This window comes from Anabrus simplex, chromosome 2 (assembly GCF_040414725.1).
Source record: "Anabrus simplex isolate iqAnaSimp1 chromosome 2, ASM4041472v1, whole genome shotgun sequence".
NCBI lineage: Eukaryota > Metazoa > Arthropoda > Insecta > Orthoptera > Tettigoniidae > Anabrus > Anabrus simplex.
In genome coordinates this window covers 287,002,075-287,027,361 of record NC_090266.1, presented here as the reverse complement: position 1 = coordinate 287,027,361, position 25,287 = coordinate 287,002,075, and the positions used below count along the sequence as shown (strand labels likewise).

At 37.0% G+C, this 25,287-nt stretch overlaps 1 protein-coding gene across 2 annotated transcripts in view; it reads left to right on the top strand.

The window, feature by feature from the left end:
* Positions 1-25,287, top strand: part of yrt (erythrocyte membrane protein band 4.1-like yurt) — a 454,068-nt gene that overhangs the window by 336,155 nt on the left and 92,626 nt on the right. For both annotated transcript variants that reach the window (XM_067140591.2, XM_067140590.2), the window contains exons 14-15: positions 4,327-4,393; positions 23,279-23,354. In XM_067140591.2, the coding sequence (XP_066996692.1) occupies positions 4,327-4,393; positions 23,279-23,354 (143 nt within the window). The remainder of the gene's footprint in view (positions 1-4,326; positions 4,394-23,278; positions 23,355-25,287) is intronic.

Here is a 25,287-nt window from a genome sequence, read left to right as displayed (position 1 = left end):
GATGTGGGATGGATCTACTTATGTTCTAACCTAATTTAAGATAATTTCCTATTCGCATAAATAGATGTTGAGCATTTTTAGCATACAGCACTTGTTCATATGTGATGTGTGGTTTTCTTAATTGTTCATTTTTAAAAAAAGTTTTTGAAAAGGACTTGTACATGTCGACGTTACAGCTGACAAAATTACAGCTGAAATGATGATTCAAGCTGCTGGTACACCTGGGATACAGTGGTTGTACCAAGTCCTAAGTGCAGTATGGAATGATAACCAAGTGCCAGAAGATGGGACAGAAGGGGTGTTAGTTGCTATCTTCAAAAAGGTAATTAGGAGGAAAAGTGAAAATTACAGAGGTATATACCTTTTTTTACCCCAACTTATAAATTGTGGAGAACATCATTGAAGCCAGAATGCAAGCAATACTAGAGCACCTCTTGGAGTAGGAACAATGATATTTGCCTGGAGGATGTTGGCAGAAAAATATTGGTAAAGAGGAAACCAACCAACCAACCAACCAACCAACCAACCAACCAACCAACCAACCAACCAACCAACCAACCAACCAACCAACCAACCAACCAACCAACCAACCAACCAACCAACCAACCAACCAACCAACCAACCAACCAACCAACCAACCAACCAACCAACCAACCAACCAACCAACCAACCAACCAACCAACCAACCAACCAACCAACCAACCAACCAACCAACCAACCAACCAACCAACCAACCAACCAACCAACCAACCAACCAACCAACCAACCAACCAACCAACCAACCAACCAACCAACCAACCAACCAACCAACCAACCAACCAACCAACCAACCAACCAACCAACCAACCAACCAACCAACCAACCAACCAACCAACCAACCAACCAACCAACCAACCAACCAACCAACCAACCAACCAACCAACCAACCAACCAACCAACCAACCAACCAACCAACCAACCAACCAACCAACCAACCAACCAACCAACCAACCAACCAACCAACCAACCAACCAACCAACCAACCAACCAACCAACCAACCAACCAACCAACCAACCAACCAACCAACCAACCAACCAACCAACCAACCAACCAACCAACCAACCAACCAACCAACCAACCAACCAACCAACCAACCAACCAACCAACCAACCAACCAACCAACCAACCAACCAACCAACCAACCAACCAACCAACCAACCAACCAACCAACCAACCAACCAACCAACCAACCAACCAACCAACCAACCAACCAACCAACCAACCAACCAACCAACCAACCAACCAACCAACCAACCAACCAACCAACCAACCAACCAACCAACCAACCAACCAACCAACCAACCAACCAACCAACCAACCAACCAACCAACCAACCAACCAACCAACCAACCAACCAACCAACCAACCAACCAACCAACCAACCAACCAACCAACCAACCAACCAACCAACCAACCAACCAACCAACCAACCAACCAACCAACCAACCAACCAACCAACCAACCAACCAACCAACCAACCAACCAACCAACCAACCAACCAACCAACCAACCAACCAACCAACCAACCAACCAACCAACCAACCAACCAACCAACCAACCAACCAACCAACCAACCAACCAACCAACCAACCAACCAACCAACCAACCAACCAACCAACCAACCAACCAACCAACCAACCAACCAACCAACCAACCAACCAACCAACCAACCAACCAACCAACCAACCAACCAACCAACCAACCAACCAACCAACCAACCAACCAACCAACCAACCAACCAACCAACCAACCAACCAACCAACCAACCAACCAACCAACCAACCAACCAACCAACCAACCAACCAACCAACCAACCAACCAACCAACCAACCAACCAACCAACCAACCAACCAACCAACCAACCAACCAACCAACCAACCAACCAACCAACCAACCAACCAACCAACCAACCAACCAACCAACCAACCAACCAACCAACCAACCAACCAACCAACCAACCAACCAACCAACCAACCAACCAACCAACCAACCAACCAACCAACCAACCAACCAACCAACCAACCAACCAACCAACCAACCAACCAACCAACCAACCAACCAACCAACCAACCAACCAACCAACCAACCAACCAACCAACCAACCAACCAACCAACCAACCAACCAACCAACCAACCAACCAACCAACCAACCAACCAACCAACCAACCAACCAACCAACCAACCAACCAACCAACCAACCAACCAACCAACCAACCAACCAACCAACCAACCAACCAACCAACCACTACAGCCCTTGAAGCGATCGCTGCTCAGCCCGAAGGCTTGCAGATTACGAGGTGTCGTGTGGTCAGCACGACGAATCCTCTCAGCCGTTATTCTTGGCTTTCTAGACCGGGGCCGCTATCTCACTGTCAGATAGCTCCTCAGTTCTGATCACATAGGCTGAGTGGACCTCGAACCTGCACTCAGGTCCAGTTAAAAATCCTTGACCAGGCTGGGAATCGAACCCGGGTCCTCCGGGTGAGAGGCAGGCACGCTACCCCTAGACCACGGGGCCGGCTCGGTAAAGAGCAAAAGACCTCATTATTGTGTTTATGGACCTTGGAAAGGCATGCAATAGTGTCCCTCGATCAGTCATTTGGAAAAGTCTCAGAAAACTTGGTATACCGGAGCACTTCATTGGCAAGATTTAAATATTGTATGTGAATTGCAGAATTTGTGTCCATATTGGAGATGGATACTCTGAATGGTTTAACACACCTAAGGGAGTACAACAATGAAGTGTTCCTCTTTTCCCTTCTATTCATAGCAGTTACGAATACCATTCTGAAAGATCCAAGGGGATTAGGAAATGGAGAACTACAAGCGTTGATGTAGCAGTATGGGATGAAATGGAGGAAGGAGTAGAAAGCAAATTTAATATGAAGAAAATGAAAGTGAGCACAACGGAAACTGTGACAATGAAAATTAGCAGGGAGAGCTCTGCTTGCAACATACAACTGCATGACCAACAGGTTGAACTAGTAAACCATTTCAGATATGTGGGCAGCATGATGGTCAGCAATGTCAGGGCTGAGCCCTGAACAAAGGGTTCATTTTCTACAGTCTCATGCAAAACTTGCTGTGAGACAGGAAGGTTCCTTGAGAACAAAAATCACGCTGTACAAGTCACATGTTGTTCCCGTTCTTACATACTATTTTGGAAATATGCACACTAAAATCAAAGGACATTAGCAAGGTTCAAGCTTGTGAGAGTAAATTTTTTAGAGCTGCTCTCCAAAAAAAAACATGACTTGATCATATAAAGAACAAAGAGATCCAAATTAACCTATGATTAACTGAACCTCTGGAGGAAAGACTAAGGTTATCCAGACTTTGACTGTTTGGGCATGTTAAAAGAATGAATAGCACAGGAATACCATATTGGTGTCTGTTATTGTTAACCGGTATTTTATATAATATTAAGGATGAAGGAATGATACTGTCTGTCTGAATTTGTCTCTTAACTTAGAATGTCTCACTTTACACTGGAGTGTGGAGTTTTCCATTACAGGTTAGCAGAAATTCCATTTTAGTAGTCAGTTAGGAGTTTCATTTTCTGTCTGTTTTTCAGTGTGAAGTTGATTTTGAAATTTGGGCATTATTGGTGTAACATTTTAGGGGCTAGGAACTGTATTGTCAGCATCTCCTATTGAAATTTGGATTTAACAGTTAACTTAAATTAATAAATTAATTGTCAGTTCCCAGTTACTGACATCATTTTATATGCATAAACACATTCATTTAAGAGCTTGTTTCATTCTCTAGGTTAAATCAGAACTAGTTCCCCCCTCTCCCCCCAACTTCTTTTTTTCTCTCTCCATTATGTATCCTGCTCTAGTTTTACTTCTCTCTGATTGGAAATGAACAGATCAGGATTTAATCACTCTTACATGAAACAGAAAATGTGATTGTTTTCATTTAGTTATGTGTAGTGTGACCAAGCAAGTGGCTGTGTGGTACGGATCACATAGCTATCAGCTTGCATTCGGGGGATACTGGTTGCAAACCCCACTGTCTGCAACCCTGAAGATGGTTTTCCTTGGTTTTTCATTTTCACTCCAGACAAATGCCATGGTCACTTCTTTCCCACACTTAGCCCTTTCCTATTCTAACGTTGCCGTAAGATCTGTGTGTGTCATTGTGATGTAAAGCAGATTGTAATTGTGTAGTGTGGTGTTTGTTATTTTCACTCTTCATTCCTTCTTGTATCTTCTTCGTATTTATCTATCTTTTGTGGAATTTGTAGAAACTGCTTCTAACATTTTGCATTATATATTTTACAGCCAAAATTGAAGAGGAAATAAAGAAGGGTGACTCTCAAAATCGAGATGAAAAAAATGTTCTTTCAGGGTAAGTGTTTCTTAATGAAGGGGAGAGATATCTTTCTACTGTAATCCTGAATGATTTGAGAATATTTTGATTTTCCGCTGGTTGACATGTTATGAATTCTAGTCTTCTTTTATACCCCATTTTGGGAGAATTCCTGTAAGTGATCAGCAGAGGCAAGCAAATTTGACACCTGTAATGCCACATATTTTTCTGTGAATTTCTAACAACATGGATTTTCTATTGTTTAATTTGTTTGCTGAATCTTTATATCATTCATTAATTACAGCTGCAACTGGTTTATATGTAACCTAGTTGTACGTAGTTCTGAATTAAGCATAGATTTTTACAAGTCCCAGTGTAACAGCTTTCTATTATATATATATTCGTTATATATGTAACTGATTTAACTGTAATTCTTATATATGTACAACATATTTTCGATCTCAGGGTTGATTTGTACATATTTATTCCATTCTTATTCTCAGAATGTAGTACGTATGTTATCTTGTGACAAATGGAACTAGCTCATTGAGAAGAGGGAAGTCGTACTATTGCACTAGTGTTGCTGATATGAAAAGGTAGACTCACATTCCAAATGGTGACTTTTTTATTAAAATAGGCCTACAAGATACATCCTATACACTACAAAACATGAAAATAAAAGTTATTTCATTTTCACACCAATACAGATGATCAATCAGTCTACATCAGTTATTAGTTAGAGAGAACGGACATCTATTTCTGGAAGTAAAAGGGATGCAAGAAGTGGGGGGGAATCTACAAAAATCAAAAGCAGATATTGCACCTGGTCTTCTTATATTGTGCATCTACTTTTGTGACTATTTATAAGTAGAGTTTCATACATTGTTTCTTAATTATGATTACATAAATTTGCCAGCAAAAAAGGTATTAGAGTATGCTTAAAATCTTTATTAAAGCAAAACTGTTGTAGGATTTTATTTTTCACAGAGAAGACTAAAAACACAAGCTTAATTGTATGTAGTTCCGAGTGTAGTTGTAATTTTTTTCTGCAAATTATGTATAAACCAGTTTCTACTGTGTATTTTAGACATACTGCTAACATTTAGCAACATTTCTTTGACTAGTCGCGCTGAATGGGGTATAAGTACCTATCGCAATCTATAATCTTCAATTCCGTATTGACAAATTACACAATTAGAAATAGGAAAGGATTTCCACGTATCAATACTTGTTTATTGCACTTATTATGCATTATTCCTCATCAAACGTAATAAAGATCCAACTAATAACATACAAAGAAACTTCAAAGCCTTATTAAAAAATAGATGCTTGTTGTTTAAAGGGGCCTAACATCGAAGGTCATCGGCCCTATTAAAAAAAATACACACTTTCTTTTAACTGAAGTAGAATCCTCTAAACTTATAGTAATGAATCCTCAAATACCAACTGCTAAAGCTTATCCCAAAATACATAAAGAACATATACCAATGAGACCTATTATTAACTACAGAGCAAGCCCAACCTATAAACTCTCGCAATTTATTCAAAGATTCCTCAAAAAACACAACGTATTCTCAGCTAATAAAACAGAACGGAATTCAATAGAATTTTGTAATAGAACGAAAGGATTAAAGATTGAACCATACCACATTCTCGCATCATTTGACATAATAAACATGTACCCCAACATTCCCACAAAACGAACAATAGAAATCATTGAATCCAATCTAAAAAGTCACAGCACTCTAGTCACTTTAGAAATAGAAGAGTTCATTAAATTACTTAATTTTGCCATTAGTAACAACTACTTTAAATTTCATGATACTATTTATCAGCAACAAGGCTTGCAATAACTGTGAGACAAGCTATGTCAGATGCACCGGTAGAAACTTCCTAATTCGATATAATGAACACATAAACGCGGTAAAACACAATCATTTTTCCTCAGTAGGCCAACATGTCATAGACTATAAAAACAGTTACACAAACATCGAGAATGACATGCAAATCCTGAACATAAACCCCAAAGGCCCCCTGCTCAACATAACAGAAGAATTTTACATCACTCTAGATCAGTATACCAATCCAAATTACAACATAAATGAAATTACAGAAAAAACTAACACCATCTTCAATACAGTTATCCCCGCCCTAAAAAACTCTTACCTTAAGATAATTAATAAACAGAACACGACACGTGACAGAAAAACATCAAACAACACACCCAGCTCCACCCCCACCCCCACAACAACAACTCTCCCTACCCCTCCTTCCCTTCCCCTCACAGCAGCTAGTATGAGCCCAAGAAGAACACAAAGTAGTACACAACAAGCCCGCATATCAAACACAACTCAGCCACACCAACAACAGTAAGTCCATATTCAAATTAACACACACAACCCTTAGATATTCCTCCAACATAAATATCACTCATAGCTCAATCTTATCTTCCACAGATAAATATAACATCACTGCACAGCTATAAATGGGAAAGGAGCCACTACTTTGAACTCAAATTTTAAAGACATCACAGGACATGATTCGATTTTAACATAAGGCAACAGATTCAACACACAGCAGAGCTGAACATATTTTAGCCTAATTCTATCCATATGTTTGGCACCTTTTTAAAATTGGAAAGTGTTTTATTCTATGTATATACATGAAGACAAAATCTTTTACTCGTACAATTTTACAAGCAAATCATATCATTTAAACTCCAGGAACAGCAACCAAGTGTACAACTATGTAAATAAGACTTGAACACAGAAGTCAACAGATGAATTGAACAATTTTTAAAAGTAATAAACTTCATTGTTAGGTTCCGTATTGAGTTGAGACTATGCTTAAAGTAAATACAAAATTTTAATATTCCACCTACTCAATACTAAAAAATCATGTGATGTTTTTACAAAAACATTACAATGACATTAAAAGGTACTAGTTTCGGTCCACTGTGGACCATCATCAGCCTAGCCAAATTACAACAGTAAAAGACATAGTGATAAAAATAGTATGGAGAAATGAGAGGATCCAAAAGGATGGGATGGTGGTGGAATGACAGATAAAAGTGAAAAAACCGTATTTGCGAATAATGATAAAAGTAACAGAAGTGTTCACAATGACAAGTAAAATCTTGTGAAGTCACAGTAAAAACTCTTGGTGAGATAGTCAGGTTGGCAGTTGCTCCTCTGTTGCACGATTGACATATATAACTACGTATATGCTTCTAGAAAGTTGTAGATGTAAGTTCCACTTTTGCGTAGAGGGAAGAATTGTCCAATGAGACTAGCACCAGATTAAAATTGACAAAGTTGAACCTGTTCTATGGTGGAATTAAAGGCTTTCTGTGTTGAACAGAAGTCTCAGATCAATCGGGACCTCAATGAACCTTGCGCTGCGTGGAACAAACTTGCTGGATTGAATGCAACTTGGAGACAATTCTTCCCTCTACGCAAAAGTGGAACTTACATCTACAACTTTCTAGAAGCATATACGTAGTTATATATGTCAATCGTGCAACAGAGGAGCAACTGCCAACCTGACTATCTCATCAAGAGTTTTTACTGTGACTTCACAAGATTTTACTTGTCATTGTGAACACTTCTGTTACTTTTATCATTATTCGCAAATACGGTTTTTTCACTTTTATCTGTCATTCCACCACCATCCCATCCTTTTAGATCCTCTCATTTCTCCATACTATTTTTATCACTATGTCTTTTACTGTTGTAATTTGGCTAGGCTGATGATGGTCCACAGTGGACCGAAACTAGTACCTTTTAATGTCATTGTAATGTTTTTGTGAAAACATCACATGATTTTTTAGTATTGAGTAGGTGGAATATTAAAATTTTGTATTTACTTTAAGCAATGAATTGAACAACACGCAAGACGCGAACGTTCATGTGCATGAAGTGTTCCTGTATATTGTATTCATCTTATGTACATATATAAGTTAGTTTTAAGTAGAGATGTGTTTTATAAACTAATTTTAAGACCTTAAACATATTATTTTAGACATACAATTGCATTGTTGCACATAGTGACATATACGCCAGTTCACGTTACGACGTGCCCCATTTGGATGTGACGAAATGTTTATTATCGTATGGCATTCCTTAGGCAATACAATCTTAATCATAGCTTCGTCACATAGATATGAATGTATGGTTCAGCTGAAGATGACCTTATGTAAGGGGTCGAAACTGGTCCTGTAGCATAATAAGTGCAATAAACGAGTATTGATAGGTGGAAATCCTTTCCTATTTCTAATTGTATAAGTACCTATTCAACGTGCTGAAGAACAGCAGTACTGAATCTTTAATATGTCATCTTTGGAAAATAAATTAACCCTCCTTCATTGTGGCTCATTATCTGCATTGAGTTGTGTGGAATTGGAGGATTACATGAATACAGTAGAACCTCGATAATTCAAAATAGATTAACTCAAAACACTGCCTAATTCAAAGAACCTGTTGTTCCCAGAAACATGAGGTACAGTTTTGCATGTTATTTAAATTGTTTAATTCGAAATACCATTAATTCATAATTCAAAGAACAACGTTGGTCCCATTACTGAAATTCAGACTTACAATTTAAAATTTTCTTTACATTTAAAAAAATAGTATTTTATAGAGTAATTTAAATTCAACGTTTTTCTATGTCATAATAGAACACGTCTTCCAAAATGTGCAGGGGTAGCTTTCCGCACTTTCACCCACTTCGGTGTGTCTCAGTGTGTTTCAGAGTTGTTATGTTCGAGTGAAATAATAGTTCTTTTGGATTCCTGCAGTTATTCATTTTACTTCGCAGTTATAGTTTATTCTTCTTCTTCTTCTTCTTCTTGCATTCCGGCCTTCTAAGGACCACGTTACAATTTCAAATTCTTCCTCCTTAGTTGTTCTTTCCTTTTGTTCCAGTATTGTTTCATTGTTTCACTGTGCTTCTTTTTTCTGTCTTCAGTCCACTTTATGCCTGTTTTCTTTTCCTTCCTCCCTTGGAATCCTTCCATTTGTAAGACTTTCTTCCTAAAAATCTTTCTTTCCAATAATTCTTCTTCTCATATGTTGTTCCTTTCCAGGTCTTTCTTGACTTCTTGAATCCAGGTGGTGGTTGATTTCTTTTTCCAAAGGTACTTGAAGATTCGTTTAGCTAGTCTATTGTCATTCATTCTATAAATGTGTCCAAGAAATAGCAATCTCCTTTTTCTTATTGTTTCTGATGTGTTTTCTATGTTCTGGTAAATTTCGTTGTTACTTCTTAATTTCCAAAACTCTGCAATTCTGAGAGGACCTAATATTTTCCTTATAATTCTTCTTTCTAATATTTCTAATTTATCAAGCTTGTAGTTATAGTTCATTAGTATTGTATTTTAGTTTATCGTTAGTTACTGTATTTTAGTTTAGGATACATGTGTTCATTTTGTGTTGCAAGATGGCTAAACGTCAGTATTCTTCCAAGACATTGAGCGATAAGATAAGTATCATAAGAGAGTTTGACGAAGAATAACAAACAAAAAATGAAATCCTGAAGAATGTGGAATTTCTGTGTCCATGCTTTCAACATATTTTAAAATCCTCAGAGCGTAGAATTTCAAGAAATGCAGGGTGCAAATACTGCAAAGCGAATGCGTATTTGAAGATCTTAACACTCTGGTTTGGAAGTGGAATTGATCAAATAATTTCAGAATGTTTGAGTGAACAATATCCCCATTTATTTTGAGATTATGAAGGGGAGTGCAAATGAACTGGGGTAGGGATGGGACTGGAGTATTTAAGAAATATGTAACATATACAGTGGACGTCGCTTATTATCACATTGCTGACCGGATGCTTGAGCTTGTCACATACCCTGTGGACCGGACATTTTTCTACTAAGCATACTAGGGTGCACTTGATTATAAAAATGTACATAAATATTAAACCAGTCAAGATTTTATCTTTAAAGTTGGTGGATCTGCCTTTACAAAACCATCTTCAGCGTCAATTACTAACCTATCATTAATGTTTACATCATTGCATCATCAGAGTCACTTGAATAAATAAGCACACTCGGTAAATTACGGCGTGAGAGGCTTGAATATCAATCTCACTATCACTCTCACATTCAGTTTCCACTAATTCATTAACACTATATCCATTTAAATGATCATTGGCATATAATTCTTCTAAAATATCGTTGTCAGCTAACACGGTATTCCGCGGGTGCTCCATCTTGTCATTGACTGAACCGGCAGAAAGAAAGTCGACGTTTCGAAACTAAATCAAAGAATAAAAGAGGCCGTGAATAAAAGAAAAGTGCCAGATATACATCTACGATTTATTGTACTCAATGTGCAAGTCTGAAATTGTTCAATATATGGTCAAGAGATGTGACAGGAAGACCGAAAACAATGTCGTGAATAAAACCGAGATTTCTCGGGGCCCGTCACCTACCGCTGGCGAGCGTACTACGAGATTTCTCGGGGCCTGTCACACATGTGTTATGATCACTCTGGAACGCAGATAATTTGATAACATTAACCGATTGATAACAGTAGCCGAGAAATAAAAATTGGTAGGTAGCCTACTGTATTTATTCAAAACCGACTGTACATGCACTACAATGAAACACTGATTCATAACCTACATGAACTACAATGAAACAAATCCTGGTATACAGCACTGCAATACAGTTAACTGTTTGAGCTATGTAAAATAGTCTCTAATATTGTGGTTTGATTCTGGTTGTCTCTCAAAATTCCATTAATTAATCTTTCATATTCATAATGTTTTTGGAAGTCCACTGACTTATGCTGAACACCTCGTCGCAAGATATCTAACGACCGTCATATTTCAGCATTCATTGGTGATCGGGAAGTTTCGGTAACATCGTCGTCATCAGCATTGCTATCTTCTGCTCTGTGTTCTTCACCTCTCATGTCTAATTCTGCGGAAGTAACTGCCTCACATGTCGTCTTCTGTCGGTTTTACATCTGTAATGATGCCGTCATCAATGTTCATCCTTTCTTGAAATTCATCTTCTGTTAAGCCTGTTGGACAAAGTTCAACATACTCCTATACTTCTGGCAACTCTCTTAAAAATACCCCATGCCTGAAATAGTTCCTTATTGTATGTGCTGTGACATTACCCCATGACATGGCTAGAAGATGCAGGGCTTTGAGAAGGCTGGTTGTTTTGGCAAGGGCATTGGCACTAGTTTTATGTGAGTCCTCTATGTTTTCTAAGATTCTTGTGCGCATTTCATGGCGATAACACGCTTTCATGGTACATATGACTCCTTGATCGCATGATTGAATTAATGAAGTCGTATTCGCCGGTAAGAAACCCATATTGATGTTCTTGAGCTCACAATTCACAATGTGTGCTGTAGGTTGTCAACCAGCAAAACTATTTTACGGTCCAGCCTATTATCCCACTTCAGCAGCCATTCTTTGAAAATCAGGGCAGTCATCCATGCATTAGAGTTGGAATGATAGTCCACTGGAAACTTGTTGATGCCTTTAAAGCAACGTGGGCTTTTAATGTTCCCAATCACTAACAGTCTTTTCTTTTCACCAGACATACTCGCACAACATAAAACTATTACTTGTTCCTTGGAGGTTTTACAGCCTTTAGCACTTTAATTTTTGAACAACTAACTGGGTTCAGGCAAGGCGCAGTAATACAGTGCAGTCTCATCAGCATTATACACACACTCGGAAGAGAATTCAGAAGCAATTTTAGGCCACTTTTCTTCTATCCACCTCTCAGCAGCGACAGAATCAGCGTCCTTCTGCTCACCATACATTCGTTTGTATACTATATTTTCTCGTATCTTCCAATGATGAAACCATCCTTCCGTTGCCACGAAATTAATTTTCCCAATTTTTTTGCTAGTTCATTGGTCTTTTTCCGCATCAGAGGACCGTCAACACAAGCATCTTTCTCACGAACATTTGAGAACCAAAGTTTTAGAGCTGATTCAACTTGACCGTCTTTTCCACCACGATTTTTAAATAGTTTGCGCAGAAGATGTTGCGAAATTCATAACTCCACAGCAGCATTGCATTGACTCATTGTAGGCAATTTGTCATAACGTTCTATATAGTTGAAAGTTTCTCTTTAATGGTTAAGTCTTGAAATTTGATTTTCACACTAGCCATCACTGCATTACAACGCTAAGAACTTCACAGTGCGAAAGCTTAGTAAGACTCAAGTGAGTGGTCCTTAGCAAAATGACCGTAAGGGGAAAAACAAAGGAGAAAGTGTATGCGGGAGGGTTACCACCTGCGCTGACTGTTTTTCTATCGTACAATTGCTACAAAAGATGAGATGTGAAAGTGGCCTTGAAGACAGGTGCAGTGTAAAAAGTTTTTTAAAGGTTGGGAGTGATTTCTTTGTGTGCACTCTACTCGCATACTTGAGAACAAAATCCTTGAAAACAAATGTGATAATATAAACTGAATTCATGATCACAATAAACGGACTATTTTCATTTTAGTATTTGTCCATACGGGACTTTATAAAAGTGATTATATAATACGGCCGATAACATTATCCATGATTACAATAAATGGTGTCCACTGTATTTCAAGAAATTAAAAGTATTTTTACTAATGTTTGGCAGTAACTAAACATGTTATTTTTGAGCTTTCGAGTAAATAACTGGGAAAGTTATTTTTAAAATAGTCTTAACTCCTTTAAGCCTCTCATTTGCACAGACCTCATAAAAGGTTCCTGATCTGTGTCTCATTTAATGTGCTCTTTGGTAGTTCCCTTTAAAAATGCATGACACGATAATTCCTTTTAGACCTCATGTGAAGTAGTTCCATCTAAATCCAAAACATGGAGGCAGCAAATGTATCTTGAACTGTTGTTTTTTGTGTATCACAAGCACTAAGTTAATGAAGTTAATAGTCCACATAAACTAACTGTAATCAGTGAGTAAAAATATTTTTTGTATTTGAAATATATATTCCTTCGAATGATACTAATATTTTTATTGTACTTAGAGTATATTGCCTTTATTTTCTCAAAAATTTAGAGGCCTCATGTAATGATGTTACAGTTTTCAAAGAAAATTGAACTGAAACACTTTTTAGAAAATGTGATTGTATTTTGTAAGCTTCCAATGAATAACAAAGTGACAGAATTTTCTTTTCCACTTTAAAATGAAAATGTGTGCACAAGTGGGCTAAGTATTATCAGTTAGTCATCAATGATCTGCAGTTAGCGCTGTTGCCCAGGTGGCAGATTCCCGATCAGTTGTTCACCTAGCTTTTTCTTAAACATTTTCAAAGAACTTGGAAAATTATCAAACATCTCCCTTGATAATTTATTCAAATCCCGTACTCCTTGTACTATAAATGAATATTTGAACTAATTTGTCCTCTTGAATTCCAACTTTGTCTTCATATTATGATCTTCCCTACTTTTAAAAGTCTCGCTCAAGCTTGTTCGTCTATATATGTCATTCCACGCCATCTATCTACTGACAACTCAAAACAAAATATACCACATATTTTTATGAAGGAATGTGTATTGAGAGTCCACCTTTCAAATACTTTGTGATTTTTACTAATTACATATATAATATTACAATGTCTAATAGCGGGACACGTTTCGCCTAATTTTTATAGGCATTTCCAGCTGCTTTCCTGTATCAAAGATTAAAATTGCTAACAAAACAGTGCACCCGTGTAAACCTGTATGGTTTGATGTGTAACAGCTTTGTGTGCAGAAGAAACCGAAATCCCTACATGTTGTGCTAATTTTGTGAGTGATTTATTCAGTGACCTTTCAAGATTCACACCAGTGGCATCTAGTTTTCCCTCTATTAAAACTGTTCGTGTGCGTGCATGTTTTTATTGAGCACTGATCCAGTAGTTTCAAATTTATTTACAATTATGTAAATCTGTGCTCATGAAGGTGGCAGATCACCAGGAAATTGGTGAACAAATGCATCGCGTACCCATCGAGTCGATTCGTACTTAAAAATAACTTTTAGATATGAAAATACAGTGTTCCAGTGATAACAATCTCGCAAAATATTTGTACTGAATGAGTAAATGAGTAAATGAGTAAATTTATAATGCCAATATAAATGGTCCGTTATTGGACATTATCAGTTTACCAGGTAACTCATTTCTGGTGCTAAGTTGGGTTGATCAGTTGATACATAGCACACCCACCAAGACGCATGGCTAGTGCATACCGTGGAGACCACTGCGTCGGCTACTTGGAGCCACTGGCAGTGCCAATGCACTATGAGAGACTTTGTCTCATTACCAAAAATTGATGCCTTCTTAGCCATCTTAGCATATGTACAGATGTTGATTCCCATAGGGGACCTGAATTATTTGTCCCGCATGAGTAAATTTATAATACCAATATAACTGGTCCGTTATTGGACATTATAAATTTACCAGGTAACTCATTTCTGGTTGCCAGCGTTTCGCCCCCGTGTGTTAAGTTGGGCTCCGTGCCCTCCATGCTTGTTTCAAATCTGTTTTGGAAGAAATGTGTCTCATATGAATTCCTTTCTCTAGGTAGCCCTACAGATGTTCAATGGGATTTACACCTGGAGACTGTGGGGGAGTTTGGAGCATCCATATTCTTGTATTTCAAGCTGTGTGCTTGGAATCATTATCCTGCATGATCACAATTATAAGGCTGGATATCCCCACCTAATCCATACTTAAAACATTTTTGGTACCGGTTTCGGCCTTTGTGATAGGCCATCTTCAGCTGCTGAAGAACCTTAATCTTTGTTAAAATAACATACAATGTTCAACACTGCCTGTTCTAAGTTTAGGACGACTTATTTCTTAGTTTAAATGATACATTGTTGTAATAAAACATGTATCAATGAGAATTGTAAAAATCTAAAATTATGTAATAGTTCGTTGTGAAGTGTTACTGGTCTTGATGTTCCTTTAACACACTTATGATTTCTATATTACAATGTTAGACACTACTTCATCTAAGTTTAAGACAGCTTATTTCTAAATTTAAACAATGCAATTTTGTGATAAAACTCGCGTCAATAAGAAGTCTAAAATTTTCTAAAAGTTTGTTTAAGAAGTATCACCGGTCTTGATGTTATATTAACACACTTTTATGATTTCTATATTAAAGGAGGTACATATTGTGTGCTTAATGCTTAATGCGCCAATTTTGGTGGAACGAGGAGTTGAAATCTTCGTATAGCTTTGAGCACTGCTCGAGGTCAGGTTGTCTTGAGTTTAATGCCCCATGTTTTGGAATAATATGGTGGAAGTGTTCATTCCTTCATAATTTGTGATCTGTTCGAAATTTGTGATAGCTGTGTTGGAATATTTTTCTGTTGTTTCTAGTTGATCGCTTACGTGTTTGTCGGGAGCGTGCTGAAATCATCAGAGACCAGTGATACTTCATAAATGAATAGAAAATTTTAGACTTCCTATTGACGCAAGTTTTATCACAAAATTGTATTATTTAAATTTATAAATAAGCCATCTTAAACTTAGAATAAGTAGTGTCTAACATTTATTTATATGAAATAACATGTCCTGACCGACCAACCGACCGATTCATCATCGCCGAGCCAAAACTACTGGACATAATGAAATGAAGTTTTGAGGACACATTTATATTACAATGTAGGTGCTCGCTAAGGGAGGATTTTTGGATATTCCGCCGCTAAGGGGGTGAATTTTAAAAATTAGTGCATCTATATCTAAAAACTTTACAAGTTTATAGATGTAAAAATTGGTATATAGAATCTCCTTTAAAAATAAAGAAATACGTATTTTTTTTTTGTTTTCGGAAAATGCCACTAAGATGGGTAAAAAAGGGTGAAAAATGGGTTGAATGCCTTTAATGAGGATACTTATATCTCAGAAACTGAAGATACTACAGACCTGAAAATTGGTATTTTGAGTCTCCTTTAAAAATAAAGAAATACATATTTTTGTTTTTGGAATATCCAATTAGTGGGGGTTAAACAGGAGTGACAAATGGGGTGAATTTTAGAAAGACTATATCTACAGTATATCTCAGAAACGTAAAATGTTACAGACGTGAAAATTGGTATTTGGAATCTCCTGTAAAAGTAAAGAAAGATACCTTAGCTGATTTGTTTTTGGAAACTCCACTTAAGGGGAACTAAAGGGGATGAAATTTTAAAATGACGATTTCTACAGTATATCTCAAAAACGTAACATGTTACAGAAGTAAAATGGTATTTTTTATTTGTATTAAAGAAACATGTATTTTTTGTTTTTGGAAAAACCACTTGGGTGAGGGAGGGGGGGGGGGGGGTAAAAATGACTGAAAATGGGGTTGAAAACTTTTATTTAGGATACTGATACCTCAAAAACTGAAGATAATACAGACGTGAAATTTGGTAGTTGGAATCTCATTTAAGAATAAAGAAATACGTATTGTTCGCTTTTGGAAATCCACTTAAAGGGGGGAGGGAATTCAAAAATTAATTGAATTATTTGTACGAAGATATTATTATCTCAGAAACGAAAGATTTTGCAGACGTGAAAATTGGTGTTTGGAATCTGCTTTTAAAAGTAAAGAAACACGTATTCTCGGAAAATCCCATGAAGGGGAGGGGGGGGGGGGTTGGCGGTGAAGAATTGATACATTAATTGAATTAATTGTATGAGGATAGTTACATCTAATAAAAACTAAAGTTGTCACAGACGTGAAAACTTATGTTTGGATCTCCTTTAAAAACAAAGCAGAACGCATTTTGGGGGGAAAATCATCTTGGGGGGTGGGGGTGAAAAGGAGTTGAACTCCTTTTATGAGGACACATATCTCAAAAACTGAAGATGTGATAATTGATATTTATAAGATACTTTACTAATAAAGAAACAAATATTTTTTCCCAGAAAATTCACTTAAGTGGGAAGTGTGAAAGGAAGTGAAAAAAAGTGAATTTTTTATGGGGATACTTATATCTCAAAACTGAAAGTAACAGATGTGAACATTGGTATTTGAAATCTCCTTTAAACATAAAGAAACACACTTTCTTTTTTCTGGCGGGGGGGGGAATTCAACTTAACGGTGGTGGGATGAAAAAGGAGTTGAGACCAATTGATTTTACTGATCATGATGTACTTGATTCTGATCATAAACCGATCATTTTTAATCTTTCCTGGGTTTGTTTTTAAGAGCTATCCTTTTTTCTTTTGGAGAACTGATATTTACATTACAGTAGATTCTCCTGACATATAAATAAAAATTTAATCACATTGTTTTAAATACATTTGAAATAAACGATAGGAATGAAATTGACCGTGCAATTGTTCACGTTTATAATAACGTCAATAATGTATGGAAGTATATCATTGTTATCGCCAGAAATCTCCCGCACTTGCCTACGCACGACAATGGTACTGGTTACATTGTCAGCAATGACAATGGCAGCAGATGTATTTTACTGCCAAGTAGCGGTCCTGCAGACCGGCCCCGCGGTGTAGAGGGCAACGAGTCCACCTGGCGGCCCTGGGTTCGATTCCCATCCGGGTCAAGGATTTTTAATTGTAAATGTTAATATCCCTGGCCTGGGGACTGGGTGTTTGTGTCATCCTTAACGTATCTTTCCTCACATTCAACACTTTACACTTCTGCCATTTACAAAATTCACGCAGGTTCCTCACATATGGTGCAAGTAGAAGCTAAAGATCTTTCTAGGTCAACGCCCCGAACAAGTAGCATTTAAAAAGAAATAAAAAGTGGTCTTGCATCTTGCTGCGGGGTCCAGAACATCAATAATAATAATAATAATAATAATAATAATAATAATAATAATATAATAATAATAATAATAATAATAATAATAATAATAATAATTAAAAAACTAAATTAAACTAACATCTCCCACCCTAATAATAGTAATAATAATAATAATATTCTAGACCGACGTCAAAATGTGCGGACCCACTGGAAACGGGTCCTGGCCGGGTAATGACTACGAATGCAGTCCGACTGCGGGTTCAGTACCACCAAGGCATTCAAGGCGACACCACACCGGATCTCCTCAAGGATTTGATCCGTATTAAAAATGCTTATAGGGAAAGATGGCAAAGATTTATGGACCCAACTGACCGGGCGGAATACCTGGAGCTAGCCTGGGAAGTACGAAATCGATCGCTGGAAAGAAAGATTGAAAAATGGGAGGAACTTTGCTGTAATCTCTCAGAAAACAAGTCAGATTGCGAATTTTGGCGTCCTAAGTGTCAATTATCATAATCTTCAAAACATTTCTCGCGTACAAACTTTAAGTTGTATATGGAGGTTGGTCTTCTTTGTGCTAGATGTTATGTATGAAAACATTCTACACTTCTAATACTGTTCAACTTACAAATCACAATTTTGCAGGTTGATCACTTCTGCATCCTAGATGTAATCTAACATAGGGTTTAAATCATTCCTATTCTAAACCACTTAGGGCCGTTTTCCCCAAATGAGTTTAAACTAGGTTTATTTTAATCTGGTTTAAGTCTGAGTTTAGCAATAGAAATATTAATGCTATAGGGAGAAGAGTATTATGCATACAGTACGACATATCGCGAACTTGGTTATGTTATAAACGAATATGGAATCAAGTACCGGTAATACATCTCCAAATAATACATCCTCAGTGGTCTGTCTGCTGGATCCAAGGTTTGTGAGATTGATCCCGGCCGAGGGCGATGGATTTTGATAGGAGATAGATCCCGAGCATGCTTGGAATTTGTTTACTTGAAATTCACATAAATGTTGATTTTCTGAGGAAAGGAATACCGTAGGCCTATTGCTGAAAGACCAGGATTTTAATATTTCAACGTTCCCGTGTGTTCCGTAAGACAATAGACATCAAAAGACACGTATCAGGCCCACAGTACTTGTTTGTGGTAAAGCATGACAGAGAAAAATAAGAAATAAAAGTGCGTTCCAATAAATTGTAGACAGCAATAGGTAGAATTATATGACACAACACTTCGCACAAATGTAAACAATTTATTTATCAGTAAAGCTAATATCCCGCCGAATTTGTTCTTTATTCACTACGTACGATAGCATTAACTCGCCACAAACAGCTGATATTATTACAAAAATGTCGGTCATTGAATTACTTGGTTCTGATTGGCCAATTCCAATCGACCATGCCTTCGACTATTACTTCAGTGCAGCCAACGTTAGCGCCAACGACAGCTCGCCCGTTTAAACTAAACGAGTGTCAGAAATTGGTGGAGAAAATGGACGCAACTTTAAACTAGGTACTAAAGTTAAACGTGTTTAATTTATACCAGGTTTAACTCGATTTGGAGAAAATGGCCCTTAGGGGAGAATAATCATTCCTCCGAAACCGTCTGATGTACAAACTGTGGATATATTTCATGGGCCCAGCCGACAGTGAACTTTACAAAATGTTAAGCATTCGATTATAAATTTCAGTATAATACAGTAGTGAAGCACGGGTATCTTGCTGGTTGTAATACAGAAATCATAAGAGTGTGTTAAAGGAACATCAAGACCAGGAACACTTCACAATGAACTATTAGATAATTTTAGACTTTTACAGTTCTCATTGATGCATGTTCTATCACAACAATGTATCATTTAAACTTAGAAACAAGTCATCCGAAACTTAGAATAGGCAGTGTTTAACATTGTATGTTATTTTAACAAAGATTAAGGTTCTTCAGCAGCTGTAGATGGCCTTTTATAAAGGCTGAAACCAGTACCGAAAAATGTTTTAAGTACTTTAATATAAATAAAAGTATTGATTAGGTGGGGAAATCCAGCCTTATGATTGTGACAATTGGAATCATCAATATGGGACATGAAGCTAAGAAATTATGATCCTGCATGATTACAAAATTGTCTTTAGGCCCCATTTTTTCTGCAGTAAAGACAAGATAAAGCTTTATTGCCTTAATATGGTATTGGTTGTCCATGTTTCCTTTAATAAAATCCCAGACTCCCACATCTGTGGCACTCATACACCCCCATGCCATTACGGAGCCTCCACTGTGTTTTACTGTGGTAGAGAGGTTCCTCTTCTTCAGTTCTGTGTTGTTCTTTCTTCACACCTTGCATCTCCCATCAGCTGCAAAAACATTCAAATTGCTCTCATCAGTAAAAATTACCCAATTCCACAGGTCCGTGGAGGAGTTTTCATATGATTTTGTGAACTGCAGCCTCTTTTTCTTGTTGATCTCACTAATGTTATACGTTCTACGGGCAACTTTTCTATTGTAGTTGCTCTTTGTAAGGAAATTGCGGACTGTGCTGTGATATACATTTATATTGAAATCTGGTTTCACACTGATCTTCGGATATCATTAGATTTTTCTTAGAATAGCTCGGCCATCAGTGTTGCTTAATATTTTTGGCTGCCGTGTTCGTGGCAAATTTAGTAAGGATTTTTTTTTTAACCGAACCTGTTGTATTGTTGTTACAGGTCTATGTACTATCCTAGAAATGTGTCGCAGTGATATACATTGGTTGTGAAAATGAATATTTACCTTTCTTTCTTCCAAAATATTTTCTTTCGCCTTCTGACCTATTTTAGGGGGATGTTCTCTATAACACCAAAACGTTCGACAGGTTCGAGGGCACGTGGGTAACATTGCCGTGTTGATGAAGGCCATACTGAAGTGAGCCAAGTGCTGAGTAGCTTGCATACAATTCTACTGTTCGAATACTTATTTTGCTTGTGTAATGTTACAGATATTAATTTGTATTTCTTATTGTGCGGCTAGGATAATATTCCTGCTTGGTTATCCATAAAAATCCATCTCCACACTTAAAGGAATATCTATATTATATAGTCGCTAAAATTACGGATATGTGACAGGAGATATATAGCCCTTTTATTACAAATCATTATTCAAATACTTTTTATACTCACTGTATGCATCACATCTTAATGTGTTGCAATGTAAATTACTGTCTGTAACTGTTCATTATTATTGTATTCAAAAACAAATATTTCTACAAACAGCCCAAAAACAAAATAAAACTTCAGTTCTCACATTCAGTAATTATGTCACTCACAAACAAACAAACACACACATCTGTACATTCCAGAGCAGTTGATACTTCAGCGAGAATACCTAATAAAAACGAAACAGGGAAACCTACATACCCCTGCGACACGGAGAGGCCAACTTGCAGTGATGTTCAAGGGTTGTAAGCAGGAGTGTACATACTTGTAAGTTTCCCAATAGGCCATACTGGATTGTTCAATTATGTATTATAACACACCATAAGAACATGACAACATTATGCAAAAGAACACATTGATTCCGGTGTATACCATTGTTAAGAGCAAATAGTAACTTTCCCTTTCGTGAATTGGATTCTCGGTGATTCATTTTGTCACCGTTTGCCAGCGCGTTCCGATGCCAGTGCATCCCTGGTTTCAAGGCTTTGAATGCCGTGGTAGAAAACAAGTGTGTGCGGTGCTGATATTTCTGGGACAGTGCCGGTAAGCAATAACTTACAAGCCTTACGTATTTCAAATGTGAATTCATAATGTGTCACCGGTGAATATATTGTACACTGTCTCGCGACCACGTTGTCAAACTACTGATAAGCCATGCTTCGTACATATACCGACTTTTTCGTTGTGCAACATCTTACAAATATGAATGTGTTGCGAAATTGCCCGTAGGCCATATAGTATTTAAATTGCGTGTTCAAATGCAACTTACATTGCACTTCCATTTACCTTTTAAACAGATTAGTGAACAAAATTTAGACATGTGATGATTGTGTGATTAAATTTTAAAATCCAGTTTTTGTTTTGAAAATATATAAAATGTGACGATTATGCGATGAAATACGGTATCTCCGTCCAAAGACAGGAATGATTTTCATAAACTGTATTTTATTCTGCTGGATGAAGACTTCTTTTAAAATGGATCCCTCTCCATAATCAGTAACTTTAACGTAAGTCAGTCTTTTTCCCATAGGTTATGAATAAAGATTCCTAGCTATCATGAACAAGTACACTGTGACTATGTTTTAGATTAGGCTTATGTTATTAATAACCATCTCAATTCAGCTTGTTCCTGCATACATTGTCAACACTAAAATGTGAGAAATTATATTTTATAGTGCAAATTGCTTCTATTTGTATTTACTTCATCCATATGAGAAAAAAATTAATGACCGAGCTCGATAGCTGCAGTCGCTTATGTGTGGCCAGTATCCAGCATTCGGGAGATAGTGGGTTTGAACCCCACTGTCGGCAGCCCTGAAAGTTACGGCCGCTTCCATCCCAGTCCTAGCCCTTTCCTGTGCCATTGTCGCCATAAGACCTATCTTTGTCGGTGCGACGTAAAGCCAGTAGCAAAAAAAAATTAATTTAAAAAGTATTAATTAGCTTACTCAAGCTAAAATCAATCTTAAGCAAAAAACTTACAAATAAAAACATACACCGTAGTAACAAATTTACGGTTTTCATTGTATATGTAAGGGCAGTCAAATTCACATAATACGATATAAAGAAAATTCCTTTACCTAGTAAAACTGTGTATGTAATTGGGTTTATGGAAATGGAACCAGAAATACTCGCTTTTATTTTTAATGCTGGTGCATTTCATGTTCTATCCATTAATGTTGTATTGATACATTTCTGTACTGCCCCTCATCTTAGGTTTTGGACCTGCCATCTTACCTTCAAAGATTTATTGTGTCTTCTTTATTTATGAAATTAAATGCTGTTTGCTATTAATGGTAGACAGTGTGTCTCCAGCATTCTCCAGCATCATGTAAGGTAAAAACAGAGTATTAAATCTCCCGTAGTAGGTGTTGTGAGGAATTCCAACTGTCCAGATTCTAGTCAAAGTGATGTTTGATTTTTTTGAGCAGATTCACACTTCTACCAAACTAGTCAATATTTTAAAATATAATTTATTCTTATCTTTCTGTGTCTTTTTTTTTTTTCAGGAAGAGGCTTGTACTGGATGATGAAACAACTAAGGCAGTTCCATTGGATACTTTGAGTGCCACATTTGTATCTGTGGTGAGCAAATATTATGTTATTGATATTGTATACAGGGGGATTCAAAAGTTTGCATTGAAACTAAAGTAGCCCATAGAGGGTTTGAAACTCAACTACTATCGAATGGGAACGTATACAGTAGTCTGAGATGAGACCCTGTGTCAGGAATGACTTAATGAACAATTTATAAAATTTATTTTTCCAAAATGCTCTACATTCTTAAAAAACAATTCAGAACTGACTGTCATTGAAGTGATAATCGTTTGTGCACTCAGTGAAGTTAGACATTGGACATGGAATATAAATAATATCAGTGATTGGTGCAATTAGTGTAGTTTAATCCTAATTATTTTCAAAGAACAGTGCAATATCCTTCACGAGGAAATGTAAAGTTACTGCATTCGAGTATTATATAAAGGGTCAAGAAGTGAAGCATACCGAGCAAATGGCTGTGTGGTTTGGATTACATAGCTATCAGCTTGCATTTGAGAAATAATGGAGCGCGTGAGTTGGCCGTGCGTTAAGGAGAGTGCAGCTGCGAGCTTGCACCCAGGAGATAGTGGGTTCGAACCCCACTGTCGGCAGCCCTAAAGATGGTTTTCCATTTTTCACACCAGGCAAATGCTGGGGCTGTACCTTAATTAAGGTTACAGCCTCTTCCTTACCACTCCTAGTCTTTTCCTATACCATCATCGCCATAAAACCTATCTGTGTCGGTGTGACATAAAGCAAATTGTAATTGGAGATAGTGGGCTCGAACCTCACTGTTGGCAGACCTGAAGTTTGTATCCGTGGTTTCGCATTGCTAGGGCTGTATGTTAATTAAGGTCATGGTCGTTTCCTTCCCACTTTTATTCCTTTCCTATCCCATCGTCACCATAAGACCTATGTTGATGTGACATCAAACAAATTGTAAAATAAAGTGAACCATGTTACCGTGTTGGTGTTCTTTTTAGTAGTCAAAATTGTTTACCTTTCGATGGACATTTGTTAAATGTTGTCAGTATGGCATATACAAATTTAGGCTTCCTGAAAAGAAATCGCAGGAGTTTTAAATCCATTGTCTCATTGAAAACTCTGTGTTTCTCAGTCATATGGTTGAGTTTAGAGTACTGCTCTGAGGTTTTGACCCCTTCACTGCAATAATTAATGCCTTAGAGCGTGTGCAGATCAGATTCACAAAATGGATTAGTACAAAGTGTTTGTGTCATCGATAGATTACGATCTGTTCTGTACAAAGATGCATATCGAGTCACATAAATCTAGTTGCAGGTATGTTAAGGTGGTATTTCATTCACAGCTATATTGGTAATTTTGTAGATTGTCCTAATTTACTCCAGTTGCTACTGATTCATATCCTTCTCGTAACACAAGACAGACTGTCACATTTCATTTACCCAAATGCAGAACTGAATCACACAGGAACTCTTGGTTTATGCAGGCCAGGCCCTAAGATTCCTGAATGAAATTAGTGGGATGATGGACGTATTCCACTCGTCAACTAGTGAAATTCGTAAACATCTTATGGATGCCTCATAGACAGAGAATTCCTGATATCCTGTTCTGCGTATTTAGTAAATGAAAGTGAAATTCCTTCTTTTATCTATCTGTTATTTCAAATTACATATACTTTTCTCTTTACATGTTCTTTTGTATGTGTTTTGTAAATATCTAATATTGCCTCATTTTATTATTATTAATAACAGTATTATATTATTTGCATTTATTATATCATCTGTAATTAGAGATGGATTGACACAGGTGATGATAAATAATTCAAATGAATATTTTTTACAAATGCTGTTCGAACTGTTGCCCACCACATTTCATGCAGTCATCTCATTGATGTAGTAAACAACATTCAGTGTCCAACATCTAACTTCACTCTGTACGCAAATGATTCTGACTTCATTGATTTTCACTTCTGCATTGTTCAGGAATATAGAGCATTTTG